Source organism: Plecotus auritus (assembly GCF_963455305.1).
Source record: "Plecotus auritus genome assembly, chromosome: 5".
Taxonomy (NCBI): domain Eukaryota; kingdom Metazoa; phylum Chordata; class Mammalia; order Chiroptera; family Vespertilionidae; genus Plecotus; species Plecotus auritus.
The window spans coordinates 3,919,490-3,934,187 of NC_137776.1; the positions used below are offsets into that span (position 1 = coordinate 3,919,490).

General features: G+C 54.5%; 1 protein-coding gene across 8 annotated transcripts in view; it reads left to right on the top strand.

Annotated features, from left to right (window-relative positions):
• MYO1B (myosin IB) overlaps window positions 1-14,698 on the top strand; it is a 158,554-nt gene that overhangs the window by 7,196 nt on the left and 136,660 nt on the right. For 4 of the 8 annotated variants that reach the window (XM_080667317.1, XM_080667319.1, XM_080667318.1 and 1 more), the window contains exon 1: window positions 9,032-9,130. The exons of the other annotated variants lie outside the window; for them this stretch is intronic. In XM_080667317.1, the coding sequence (XP_080523443.1) occupies window positions 9,050-9,130 (81 nt within the window). In that variant the 5' untranslated portion in view covers window positions 9,032-9,049. Of the gene's footprint in view, window positions 1-9,031; window positions 9,131-14,698 lie in introns of those variants that run through there. 8 annotated transcript variants of the gene reach the window in all.

Consider the following 14,698-nt stretch of genomic DNA (forward strand, 5'->3'; position numbering starts at 1 on the left):
CTGGGGGTAGATTTGGGAACTTGACCCCAACCAAGTCTTTTAACTTCTTGCTCAGTTTTCTTTCTAGGCCAGGGGTCGGCAAACTCATTAGTCAACAGAGCCAAATAGCAACCGTACAACGATTGAAATTTCTTTGGAGAGCCACATTTTTAAACTTAAACTTCTTCTAACACCACTTCTTCAAAATAGACTCACCCAGGTCGTGGTATTTTGTGGAAGGGCCACATTCAAGGGGCCAAAGAGCCGCGTGTGGCTCGCGAGCCGCAGTTTGCCGACCATGGCTCTAGGGGAATATTTCACTCTCTTCCCAAATACATCTAAATCCAAGCTTGGTACCCATTACCCAAGAGTTGATCCTCTTTTGACATAGCATTTCTATCATCAGCATCACCTGCTTCTTATTTAAAAAAAATATATTTTTTTAATTGATTTTTTTACAGAGAAGAAGGGAGAGGGAGAGAGAGAGTTAGAAACATCGATGAGAGAGAAACATCAGTCAGCTGCCTCCTGCACACCCCCCACTGGGGATGTGCCCATAACCACCATACATGCCCTTGACCGGAATCGAACCCTTGAATGCGCAGGCTGACGCTCTATCCACTGAGCCACACCGGTTAGGGCTGCTTCTTATTTTTAATTGTAAAAATAAATGTAACTTTTTGCTCTCAAAAATCTAAATTAAATTGCCTCTTATTTAGCCACACCTAGAATCGATGAAAGAAAGAAAGAACAAATTAACTCCCTAACTCACTCACTGAACTCTGGGGGTCTGTGACTTCCTAAAAGCACCGGAGTCTTGGAGGGCTGGGGGGGCTGAAAGATGGAGAGAGCGCTGAAGTTAAAGTTTTCCTCTTTCCCTATTTTCCTTAGGGTTACCTGCGTCGGTACCATTTTGTTACGTGTCAGAATTTTAAACTTTCCCAAACTAGAAGAACAGAATTCTGGAAAATTACCAAAATATGTTTTTACAAAGAAAACGTTGCCAAATCTGACACATTTCCTCAAAGTCCCATTGATTTCAGTTACTTTTTTGAAAGTCCAGTGAACTTTCCAGCTTTCCTTCTACGCCCTTGGGGCCACCTGGCAGGAGCTACTGAGCAATCTGCAGACGGCTGCTTTTTGTATGGAGCTTGGAAGTGCCCCAGTGAGGCCAAGCTGGGAAGCAAGATAGGCTGGTGCTAGGGCCAGGTCCTGGGCCTCTTCTTTTTTTTTTTTTTTTAAAATATATTTTATTGACCTTTTACAGAGAGGAAGGGAGAGGGATAGAGAGTTAGAAACATCGATGAGAGAGAAACATCGATCAGCTGCCTCCTGCACACCCCCGACTGGGGATGTGTCCGCAACCAAGGCACATGCCCTTGACCGGAATCGAACCCGGGACCCCTCAGTCCGCAGGCCGACGCTCTATCCACTGAGCCACACCGGTTTCGGCTCCTGGGCCTCTTTTTTTTTTTTTTTATATTTTATTGATATTTTACAGAGAGGAAGGGAGAGGGATAGAGAGCTAGAAACATCGATGAGAGAGAAACATCGATCAGCTGCCTCCTGCACACCTCCTACTGGGGATGTGCCCGCAACCAAGGTACATGCCCTTGACCGGAATCGAACCCGGGACCCTTCAGTCCGCAGGCCGACGCTCTATCCACTGAGCCAAACCGGTTTCGGCTCCTGGGCCTCTTCTTAATAGCTATGGGGCACATTGACACCAGCGGCTGCTTGTCTGAGAGATTTTAGGGAAGTCTGAAGCCTGAGCCAGGACAGGCCATTCCTATGGAAAAGCTGCTGCAGACAGCGTGGGTGGGGCTGCAAGTTGGATGGTGGCGGGTGTGGGGGGGTCTCGGGGAATCACCAGTGCTGAGCAAACAGCGTGAGCCAGGCTGATGGAAACGCAGCGATGGAGGGTCTGCATACCTAACGTTGCTTGTCAGGTTTCACCACAGACCCGCGTGGGTGCAGGGACGAGAGCTCCTGTGCCGTCGGCGGTGTCGCCTGTTTCATTGCACATTCACCAAAATGTGGAGGAGGAGAAGTTGGTTGGGTTTGGCTGAGGCATCGCAAGGCGGGGGCGTGAGTGTTGAAGGAAGAATGGTAACATTGTCAGCCCAATCTGAATACTCGCCACTTATGGCCAATTAAAAAAAACAAAAACAGCCCTAACCGGTGTGGCTCAGTGGATGGAGCGTCGGCCTGCGGACTGAAGGGTCCCAGGTTCGATTCCGGTCGGGGGCATGTACCTTGGTTGCGGGCACATCCCCAGTGGGAGGTGTGCAGGAGGCAGCTGATCGGTGTTTCTAACTCTCCCTCTCCATTCCTCTCTGTAAAAAATCAATAAAATATATATTTTTTAAAAAAACAACAGAAAACAAAACAAACAAAAAGCTATAGGTAGCCCAGCCATTGTGGCTCAGTGGTTGAACATTGACCTACGAACCAGGAGGTCAGGGCACATGCCCGGGTTGCAGACTCGATCCCCCGTAGGGGGTGTGCAGGAGGCAGCCGATCCATGATTCTCGCTCATCCTTGACGTTTCTGTCTCTCCCTCCCTCTCCCTTCCTCTCTGAGATCAATAAAAACATTAAAACAAACATAAAGATAGAGGTGACATGTTAAAGGAACGTACCATTTTACATCCTCTAGAGGGGACCTGGAGACCACCTCGTGAACTGTAGGATGGCCTGGCTGACGACTGCTCTCCTCCCCTGGATGGAGAAAACTCCCCTCCTTCCCTGGGTGTTGGTGGGCCTGCCGTGTGTTCGATAGGGAGGCCCTCACCTCCGGGGACCCGCTTCCAGCTCTGCACGGCGTTCTTGGCAGCAGCCTGCGTGGTGACCCCTCCTGCCCAGGACAGTTACGAACGCGGCCGAGGAGGGCCCGGCCCCACAGTCGTGCGGCTGTTGGTGTCCAGTGGGTTTCTTGAAAGAAATGCTCAGTTTTTAGGACCTCATGCTGAGGGCTCCAGATGCAATGGGATTTAGGGGGAAACTATTTTACGGGAGCCTGCACTGGCTGTTGTAACTGATGGATCACGGAGGTACAACGGCAGGTGCAGGGAATTCTATAGCAAATTTCCTATTTCTCTTAAAACCAGCCCATTCAGAACGTTCGCCCAGGAGTCCTAGAACTCTCTCTCGGATATTTTGTACTAGGGCCGCGGTCGGCAAACCGCGGCTCGCCAGCCACGGGCGGCTCTTTGGCCCCTGGAGTGTGGCTCTTCCACAAAATAACCACGGCCTGGGCGAGTCTGTGTTGAAGAAGTGGCGTTAGAAGACGTTTAAGTTTAAAAAACGTGGCTCTCCCGAGAAATGTCCGTCGTTGTCCTGTTGCTATTTGGCTCTGTGGACGAATGAGTTTGCCGACCGCTGGACTAGAGAGTCCTTTTAAGAACATTGCAGAAAGCTTGGAGCCTGGAGCTAAAAACACACCACACCACTTGAGCCGACTATTCCGAAATACCAACTGTGGTCATTTCTAAATATTCCTTGCCAAGCTCTTCATGTGTATGTTTTAGCGTGATGGTAACCGTAGGCTATGTGTTTTTCTGTATCGCGTCGGCGTTTTGAAATGCGCCTGTATCTGTGCATCATCCCGGTGAGGGCCACCGCTCCCTCACCGTGGGCACTGGCGTTGATTCCGTCCCTGCGCTGCGGTGTCTGACCCTGCGATGGACGTTTCTGAACAGTCGGCCGCCTCCCCGTGGGGGGTGACTTCTGACAGTCGATACTGAGAACAAGGTGACTGTGCCCGAGATGGCTGTGAACATTTTGTGCGCCCCCCCCCCCCCCCTCGGGCCAGGAGATGGATCTCGCGACTGAATTGGGGGGTCAGGGAGAGTCGGAGACCGTGTGCGATGCCTCCCGAGTCTCTGGCCCGTGCGATGCCGGGAATGTGGCGCGGTCCGGCCTGGAGGGGCAGGTTCCCTTTGGGATGTGAGTCTCCATCCAGGCAGAGAGTGAGGCTCCCAGGGCCTGGAGCTGAGGGACAAGCCGGGGCCTGAGGCCCCAGGAGGGGATCTCCAGCATGAGGGTGTGGCCACGCCGCTGTGGAGGCCGCCGAGAGGTGCTCTGTCCGAAACCTTCGCTGTGGGGAGAGGCAGGGGGGGCGGGGGGCGCTGGTGGAAGGGATGGGAGAAGGTGCATCCGTCTTCTGGGGCTTGAACAACAGCAGTTCTCATGGCTCTGGAGGCTGACGTCCACGATCCCGGCCTCGGCAGGTTTGTTTTCTTCTGCGGCCTCTTCCTGGGTTGCAGGCCGCCTTGCTGCCTCCTCAGATGGTCATATTGGATGAGGGTCCAGCCTAACGGCCTCATTTTAACGTAATCGCCTCTTTTTTAAAAGTATTTTTATTGATTTCAGAGAGGAAGGGAGAGGGATAGAGAGAAACATCAATGATGAGAATCATTGATCATCTGCCTCCTGCTCACCCCCTCCTGGGGATGTGCCCACAACCCAGGCATGTGCCCTTGGCCGGAATCGAACCTGGGACCCTTCAGTCCGCAGGCCAATGGTCTATCGCCAGCCGTGGGCAAACTACGGCCCGCGGGCCAGATCCGGCTGTTCTATCCGGTTCTCTTGCTCTCCCCTCCGCTCCTTTACTTTGAATTTATATTAGTTCACACAAACACTCCATCCATGCTTTGGTTCCGGCCCTCCGGTCCAGTTTAAGAACCCATTGTGGTTCTCGAGTCAAAAAGTTTGCCCACCCCTGAGCTATCCACTGAGCCAAACCGGCTAGGGCTTAATCACCTCTTTAATGGACTGATCTCCAAATACAGTCACATTCTGAGGTCCTGGGGATTAGGGTTTCAACAAATTTGGGGGGGGACACAGAGGGTTGTGGGGGGGGGACACAGTTCAGCCCCTACGACATGGATGCTAAGCCCAATGCCCAGCCTGCCTCTCCCTGCCCCGGGCTCCCGCACCCTCCACACTGTTGACCGTGTGCTCCGCCTGCTCCAACTGCTCACACTCGTGTCCCGTGGCCTTGGGGACCTGTGCTCTTCCTGTCTCCCCCCTCACCTCCTCCTGCTTCCTTGGCGGCCAGTTCCTTGGTGTCGTGGGCTCTCTCCTCGTCCTGGGATGATTCACATGTCTTCAACTCCTTCTCAACGCTAGCTCCGTCTCCTGTCCCCAAGCATCCGTTCTCTCAGGCATGACAATTGGGCGAGCCCTGACCGGTGTGGCTCAGTGGATAGAGCGTCGGCCTGCGGACTGAAGGGTCCCAGGTTCGATTCCGGTCAAGGGCATGTACCTTGGTTGCGGGCACATCCCCAGTGGGGGGTGTGCAGGAGGCAGCTGATCGATGTTTCTCTCTCATCGATGTTTCTGACTCTCTATTCCTCTCCCTTCCTCTCTGTAAAAAATCAATAAAATATATTTAAAAAAACACACAATTGGGCGAGGTGAACTCTGTAGGGGATGTTACGGGGTGATAAAACTAAGCCCTTTTGTAATCCTGTCCTCCTGGTTAAAAACAATAGTGGGGACAATGATTTAGGCCAAGGTTCAGTAAAATTTATCGCTGAGTTTACCTCATGTCACCAAGTAATGTTTTTCTCTCAAGAGTTTGGGGTTGGATTCTTCTTTTTCTTCCCAAGGGCAAACCTTGGTTCAAGTAAGACTGGGTGGGTAGCTGTCAGCAGGGTCTGGGGGCAGAACTGCTTTAGTGGGGGAGGTGTTAGGCCTTTCTGCTGCAGATATGTTTGTGGTCTGTTTCTTGATTAAAGCTGTAGAGGTGAAGGCTGTCCTCTTTGAAGCTGCGTGTTGGTGTTGGTGAAGGGGTCAGGGGTGACGTGTGAGTATGTGTTATTTAAACCGTGGTTGGTTGTTTTGGGGTCTCTGGTGTATATGAGTTACGTGGTGTTTCTGTCAATAGTTGAAGTCCGTCAGAATGATTTCTACCTAAGATTTCATGTTTTTGTTGAAGATGCTGACACTCTGATTTCTAAACGTATACCAATGATGGGTAGTCACTGTTTGGCCTCCTAAAATAGAAGTGCCAGACTTTGCTGGGCAACCTGGAGAGGAACATTTATGTCTGTTGACAGTCTTTAAGTGTGTCATTTTAAAGTATGAAACTCAAATTTAGGTTTTAATGGTGGCGTGTATGTTTATTCTTTCTATCTTTAAGAGGCAGGTTATTGGAATGACATGTGACCTTGTACTCTTGACTCTGTCTGGTTGTGAGTTTGAAGGGTTATTTTTGTGCTTTTTTAACATGACTGGAGCACTTTCGACTGTACCTTTGGGACAGAGTCAATATGGTTTTGAAAACCACCCAGGTTTTTAACCTGGCGACAGGTTAATGCCGTTCCCTCTCTCAGTGTCTGTGTCTGCTGGCTGCCTCGGCCTTCCTTCCCGAGTCCCATATATCAGCCGGTGCCCATCACACACTCGGTGCCAGTGAGCGCTGCCTGGCGTGCTCCTGAGGCAGGGTTCCCAGCCGTGGAGGCCGATGCTCATCCAGACTCAACCGTGGTGATCCCAAACCCGTTCACGGTCGTTGTACTTACTGTATTTAATATCACGGTTTTAAACCGAGGCCGAAACAGTTGTCTCTATGAAAATTCATTTGAATGTTTTGGAAACTCCCTGGAAAGTTTCTAAAAGTGATGATAGCCGATTTAGGGGAGGCTGACTTGGGGAAATCCTATATAATAAAAGGATAATATGCAAATTGTCCCCTCAACTGGGAGTTCGATAGGAGTTTGACCAGGGGGTGGGGCCGGCCCTCCAACTGCCTGGGGCCCCTCCCGCTGGCTGACCCCACCCCCAATCGGCCCTCCACACTGAGATTGGGCGTGGGGTCGGCCCACCAATGGCCCTGGGCCCCTCCCCCCTGCCAGCCCCGCCCCTGATCAGCCCTCCCTGCCCCAATCAGGGGCAGGCCAGCTGGCCAACTACCTGTGGCCCCTCCCTGTGGCTGGCTCTGCCCTCAATTGGCCCTCCCACCCTGATTGATGGTGGGGCTGGCTGGACCCCACCCGTGCACGAATTAGTGCACTGGGCCTCCTTTAAGTCATAGGATAAAAAGCTATTTCCGTGAGGACGGCCAGCCATTCGGTGGGTGGGCTAAGCTGTGACCACGTGCAACCTGGGCGTCTTAGTGGCTCAGAGCAGTGTCCACGCGCACACTGTCCTGGCACAGGTCGGGTGGGGTCTGCTCCCTGCGGGGACAGCGCCCTCGGGACATGCTGACCCCCGGGGCAGGGGAGAGGCTGCTGGGAGGCCTGCATGGCCGAGTCTGAGCTCAGTCCTCAGGGCTGTGGAATCCTGAGCTGAGTCATAGTGCACCCCACATCATTACCCAGGTGTCTTTATAGTCTCACCTTTTCTAAAGACATTGGACCTAGCCCTGGCCGGTTTGGCTCAGTGGTTAGAACGTCGGCCCGTGGACAGAAGGGTCCTGGGTTCGATTCCGGTCAAGGGCATGTCCCTCGGTGGCAGGCTCGATCCCCTGCCTGGTAGGGGCACTGCAGGAGGCAACCAATTGATGTGTTTCCCTCCTATCCACGTTTCTCTCTGTCTCTCTCCCTCCCTCCCACTCTCTCTAAAAATCAGTGGAACATAGCCTCGGGTGACATCAACCAGAAATAAAGCAAAAACGAATTGGCCCTGCAGGAGGATGTCCCGAGGGTGGTTTATAAGAGACAGACCGTGGGGTACTGCCGTCCGAGGACGTACACCCAAAGAAAAGGCCTGGGCACTACAGCAAGAGCTTGGCCGATGAGTGCACGTGCGTAGGAGTTAGTGTGAAATAAATGTGTAGGTACATCATTTTTCAGGACTTTCCACGTTGTCTGGCTTTCTGGAAAGCCACCAGCCCACCTGGCGACCTTATGCACGTGGATGACGAGCCTCTCAGGCTCCCACCGCCTCGCACGCTGGGCCCGCCGTCCAGTGGCTCCCCACGTTCAGGGTGGCTTCGTCCGTTCCTTCTCTTGCTGCGTTTCTGTTCGTTCTGCCCGGTTCGTACTCCTGAACTTCGAAGCCGGTGCCCCAGCCGGATCCCTGCTGCTGGCTTGCGTGGTGCCTTTTATGCGTTTCCAACGAGGCCGCCTGCAGGGCACGCACAGTCCCAGGAGCTCCCGGTGAGGTCAGTCCCAGGGTCCCCCCGGCTGGCCGGCCTGAACCCAGTGCGCAAACCCCCCTGGATGGAGCAGCCCCACTCCCTGCTCCTGCTCCCCCTCAGTGAATTCAGACGATCCCCGAGGAAAACGCCTTTTGACGTTTTTTGTTGTGTCTATCCCTGCACAGATTTTTTTTTTTTTGGGGGGGGGTGACTCCCCATTACTGATCATGTCTGTCCTCAACTTGATTTTCCACGGGACCACCTACGACTGGTGATTCTCAGTCACACTGGCGGCCCTTCGATGCCCTGACATTGGTAATGACTGCCGCGGGGACCTGGAGCCGGGCTGTGCGAGCGCCCTCTCCCCCCTCCCCGCACCCCTGGAGGCTCCTTAGCCGGCCCTCCGTCCTGCCTCAGCTCACCTTCTCTCGGCTCCCAGCCCATCAGGACCCCCCGCCAGCTCTCCCACCACTCTGCCTAGTCACGGTCTTCCGAATAGATTTCGTCACCTTCTTTTCAAGTTCTTTCCTGCTTCACCACGTTCTCCCCATCCTCAGAACGTCAAGGACCAGTTCCACCCGTTGGGCCACCCTGGCCGGACCCTCCTGTGTCATGATAACAGCCCCCGCTCTAACCACAGACGTCGGTCTCCATCCCTCTGTTGGAGGCGGACAGCTGCCCCGGGTGAGCGTTCGTTCCAGTGGTCGGATGGCTCTGACGTAGTTTCTCCCCCTGGGCAGGTTGCTCGTGCCCGGAGGGCCGTGGGTCTGTCTGATTGCTCTTCTGGGGCCGGTGCATCCCGGGCTCTCAGGTCCGAGCAGGAGGCTGTGAGCAGAAGCGCGTGCCCCGTGCGTAATCACTCAGGACAGCCCAGGGTGGGGGCTGGGCCCGTCCTCCCGGCCACAGGACAGTGACCCACTTTCCCTTCTTATCTGTGTGCAAAATATTTGCTGTACTTGCTGTGTTCTCCCTGTCACAACGAATGTTTGTCTCTGCCGTTCATGTGAACCGGGCGCCAATGTGCCAGCTGAAGCAGCGGGGAAACAATGGGGAAGAAACACGGGTAAGCAGTTCTCATTTCCGGACGAGGGGCCTTCTGATCATGTCATTAAAAAAAAAAAATCTCTGTAGTTTCTATATATCCCTCTCTATCGGCCTGCCTCCCTGTGGAGATACATGATTAAAGGTGGATTGTCAGTTTTAGGTTTTTATGCCTTTTAATTTGATGATTTGCAGTCTAATAAAGGGGTAGGTTGAATACCTTTTTGGTTTTGATAAACTACTTGTAGAAGGAAATGAACTTCCCTTAATCGGGCATGACAGTGTAGTTCGTATTGAATATTTCATTGCTCACCAAACTTTCCTGGGAAAAACGGTTGTATGGTTCTATGTGTAACCAAACTGATTCTCTTTAAAATTCATTTGTGTATAGCTTTACAGGTTGTATATTCTATTCAAGGGCGAAAATGTGTAGATGTGTGTGTGTGGGGGGGGGAGCATTTGTATGTACCCTTATAATGAGTGTATAAAATATTGCTGTATCCTATAGAACTTTTGGAAATTAGCAGAACTGTCATTCAAATACTTTAGAATGTATGGAGAGATGTGTGAGAGATGTATAATAGTGCATTTGATTCCAAATTCAGTAATGCTCCCGATATCAGAGAAACCGGAAAACGGTTGACCCAGAAAATACTCTGAAAATGTAATATGATTATGGATTTTAATCCGCTCAGGTGAAATAGCCCACTGCCTTTAAGCTGTTTTCTTTTAAAATTCTTTGTAACTGACGATGCAGTTTTGCCTTCTCCGTTTACACATGACCAGTGTCTATTTTGGCCCATCTTAGCTGTTTCTGTGGGGATCATTTCTCAACCAGTAAACATTCAGGAAATCCTGTAAACACCTCTCCCTGATCACGTAGTGCCGCGGCCTTAGCTTGGTGGGTAACTGCTCGAAGGCGCCTCCGAATTTTTATTACTCGGAAGAGCTGTGTCTTAAACACGGGACAGAGGCGTCTCTGAAGAGCACGGTTGAGCGATGCCTGTTCTTCTCTTCTTTGACGGCACAGCGTTCTTCATTTGTACCTTCAGGTCCCTTGTGCTTTCATAACTAGATGAATCGATTAAAATTCAGCTGCCACTTGCAGCTGCCACGTGACTGTCAACTCACATGTGCCTCCGTGCCTTTACAGGACCATGCGGTGCGTTTCTTTCCGTGCTGTGTATGGCTAGGCCCTTAATACTTGACAATTTTTTCACCTCTGAGCAAATGCCATGGAGAAAGGTACCTGTGGACGCGCATTTTTGGTTGTGAAGGGTTTTGATAACCAGACCCAGGATGTAGGAGCTCCGTCTGTCCAGAGGTTGTTGACTCAGTAATGATGGACGCTGGGACAGGGTCTTAGGAGAGGATGTGTTCAGCCTCTCCGGGGAAACGGAGGCTCAGAATCGGCCGCGTGCCCGGGGTCCCAGGTGAGCCGGCTGTGGAGCTGGGCCTGCGACTTGGACCTCTGGGCCTTGTTCTGGAGCCGCTGTGGGTGGGTCCAGCCCTGTGGTCTGCTGCAGATGCTTCCTTCGCCCGAACAGCAAGAGGGCGTTGGATTCAACACCTTCCCCTCCATTGTCACTCCAAAGAGCCGAATGATCCCTGCTCTAAGAGGAGCTAGTTCTGTTGTGGTGTGTGAGCATCTTAGTTCGGTCGGTGGTCTTCAAAAACCTATCTAGAGGGACCCCCAAGCTCACGGGTACAAGCAACCCAGCGTGAGTGGCTGCCAGGCGCCAGTCACCGTAGCTTTCATTCTAAGGGCAACGGGGCGTGGTCGGATGGTCTGATCAAGGGTGAGACCGCGGTGTGAGCAGGGGGAGGGGCAGGGGCCAGGAGGACTCGGTGAGGCTCTCAGCACGCGGTTGGGACCCTCTGATCACAAGCCCGTTCACTTGCCAGGAAGTTGGTTTCCCCTGGCCCTGGCCTCGCGTTCACGATCACGGGTCGCATTGGACGTCTGCGCGCTGCCCGGGACCAGGCAGAGCCGGAGGGTCCGCCGGCGACGTTGGGGCAGTTCTGCCTTCATCTGGGGGTGCCAGGGTCCTGGGTTTGCCAACCTAAACGCGTTCGACTTGGTGGGATTTGAAACTGTGCCGGGAGGAGCGGAGTGAGGGGTCCGCGGTCACACTCGCGCATCCTGGGGGCCAGTGACCGAGTCTGCTCTGGCTGGAACCGTGCTTTATGGAGTGCGGCGCCCCTGTCCCCAGGAGCTCGCAGGCCGTCTCAGACATGAGCTCATTGACTAGCATCCACTGTGAGCAGAGAGCGTGACCGGGGATCCCCCAAAGCCAGACTGGCTCCTATTTTGGTTGCTGAGGTGCCAAGCTGGTGTGTGTGTGTGTGTGGGGGGGGGATTGGGAGGGTGGAGAAGGGCTGGAGGCTTTCCCACCAGGTCTCGGGTGGGTGTCACGCTCTGCAGCTGGCCCGCCGTGGGCAGTTCTGCGGTGACTGCAGGGTGTCCTGGGGCCTTGACCGAGGAGGGGACTGCTGTGGGCTCACCTCCTCAGGGTGCTGCGCCCCTGGAATGCCTGCTGCAAATGAGGCAGCTTTCTAGGTGAGTCACCTGCACGCACCTGCCGGGGGGGCAGCCCCGGGGCGAGTGGAGGTGGCCTGGGCTGGGGAGCCCGCATCCAGAGAGGCCTGCTGAGGCAGGGGCCGCGCCATAACCCCAGCGGTGGCGTGGGTGTGCCACCCGCCATTTGAGGTCGGAACGAGTGGGTGTGCCACCCGCCATTTGAGGTCGGAACCTCTTGGGTGTGAGTCTGGGTCTGATCGGAGCCTCGGTGCCCGTCCGGGGTGGGCCAGAGGGAATGGATTCTCGGGGAGACGCTTGCTGCCACACACGTCGGTAGGGAGTCTCCTTTCCCAGTGCAGAGGTGCAGCTTCTCCTTGAGAAACTGGGGTACCGTGAAGAGGCGGGCGATGGGGGTTCTGTGGGAGGGTGCGCGGCAGGGAGTCAGTGTGAAAACCACCGCCAGCCCCGCCGGGAAGCGTCCTCCTCGCCCGGCTCTTCCAGAAGCCCTGGGCCCCCCTGGGCCCCCCTGGGCCTCTGCTCTGCTGGAGGGAGGTTTTGCCTGGCATCCTAGGACGTTTTGCTCAGACACCAGAAAGGATAGTTTGCAGCGTCTAATCCCAAACCTTCACTGTTGCCATAGCAGCCACTGTTATTTTTGACTCAAAAATCCCTCTCGTCAGTCTATCAGGCGTCCTCACACCACGGCCCGCGGGCCACAGGCGGCCCGCCGAGGACATGGATCCGGCCCGCCGGGTGCCGCTGCCTGTCTTGCTTAGCAGCCGACGCGTCCCGGGCCCGCCGTGCGCATAGGAATTTGTTCATCGTTTTTTTTTTAAACTATAGTCCGGCCCTCCCACGGTCTGAGGGACCGTGACCTGGCCCCCTGTTTACAAAGTTTGAGGACCCCTGGTCTAGGTAATGTATTCGCCATTTCCACACCTGGAGAGAAACGTTTCTTTTTAAACCCGTCGCCATGAACTGCGACGTTCTAGAAGATGCTGTCTTCCAAACCCTTAACCCCGGCCTGTGTGGGGAGGGATGGCAGCCCTGCTCCTGCCGGTCGGGGGCTTTGGTGATCAGGCCAGCTGTCCCACACGCACACAGAAGCGAACCCGGATGCTGGCTGCCACCGAGGCTGCGGGCCCCTCCCCGCCTCAGCAGCCGCCTGGGGGGGGGGGGCGGGGGGCAGGGAGCCAGGACGCTGGATGAATTGCCCTTCCTACTCACCGGGCTTCTGCAGGTTGGCGTCTGCTCTGTGGCTGAGGGGCTTCCATCTGCTGCTCGCTGTGTGGCTGTCTCTCCCAGCTCAGGTGCACTTCATGCTGTCCCTGCCTGGTCATGTCCGTCTTCCTTGTGTATTAGCCAGTTTGAACACAGGCAACAGTTTACTTTATGGAGATTGCCCAGTAGTTGGGTAGATTTCCCCTCCTAAGCCCAGATTCTAACAAAAGCCACGCTAACAGCAGGCCATGACGTGCTCTTAACAAAAAGCTTTAGAGAAAGGGGGACCCTCAGGGTGGGGCAGCGTCCCCGCGGAGGAAGGGAGGGGACGTCGGGTGACGACCCTTGTGAAGGGAAGGGACTGTGCTGAGGGGATGAGACGCAGCGTCACCTGAGCCTTGCCCAGATGCATCCAGGGTCCAAGTGTACACCCCGGGGAGCCCTGTGAAGCACCCCTGTGGTCTGTGTGGGGGCCCCCCCCCACCCCGTCTCTCTTGAAACGATGCTGCTTGAGTCAGTTGTCCTAAAGCAGTGGTCGGCAAACTCATTCGTCCACAGAGCCAAATATCGACAGGACAGCGATTGGAATTTCTTTGGAGAGCCACATGTTTTAAACTTAAACTTCTTCTAACGCCACTTCTTCAAAATAGACTCGCCCAGGCCGTGGTATTTTGTGGAAGAGCCACACTCAAGGGGCCAGAGAGCCGTATGTGGCTCGCGAGCCGCAGTTTGCTGACCACGGTCCTAAAGGATGCAGTTTTCATTCCACTCGCCCTTTCGCTGATGAAGACGGACGAAGCGTCTCGCCCTTTGCCGTCTAACCTGAGCCCTCACGGATCTGTGTTCTCGGCCAGCTGTGACCTGGAGGGAGGGTGGAGCTGATGGATCCGCCCGGCAGGAAGAATGGCCCGCGGCTCTGTGTGCATCCGTGTACTTGCTCTCCACACCAGAGCCGGCGGGGGGGAGGGGGGGGGCGCAGCCATGCTGCAGGCAGGGGCCCTTCGCACCAGGGAACTGGGGGACTGGGCCTTCTTGGAGGGGGAAGGGGGGGAGACAAGCAGCCTGAGTTTCGCTGAGGTGTGCTGGCTCGCTCAGAGCATGCTCACAAAGGAGTGTCTCCTCACTGGCTTAAGCCAGGGGTATTTTAAAAAAATGTTTTTATTGATTTTTGGAGAGAGAGGAAGGGAGAGGGGGAGAGAGAGAAACATCAGTGATGAGAGAGAATCATTGCCCAGCTGCCTCCTGCACGCCCCTTACTGGGGATCGAGCCTGAAACCCGGGCATGTGCCCTGACCGGGAATCGAACCAGTGACCTCCTGGTTCATGGGTCGATGCTCAACTACGGAGCCACCCGGCCGGCCTGGGGTTATTTGTTTAAGACAAGAAGCTCCGCTGAGCCTCTTGAGGGTCCCCAACCAGGACCCCCCGCAGGACCTCAGGCAGCTTTTCGGTCTGTCCCACGAGCGCGGTCATCACATTCGCGCCACCCTCTCCTGGAGTGATACCCCCTGTCCCCTCCTCGAGTGGACGCCCTGGCCCGGCGCTCACAGCGTCTGGCTGGAGTCTCTGTCCTGTAAGCTGGCGTGGTTCGGGGGCGGGGGACGTCCCCAGCGGGAGGGGAGACTACAGGAAGGCTGGAGTCAGGTTGTGGAGTCCTGGGGTCTCTGATAAGGACGTTTTTTAAAAATTGTGGTGAGGATACGTAACGTCAGCTGTATCATTTAACCTTTTTAAGTGGGCACGTCAGTGGCTCTGAGTACTTTCACATTATTGTGCAACTGTCCCCAGCATGGATCTCCCGAACGTCCCATCTTCCCAGCATGAAGCTCTGTGCCCATAAACAACTCC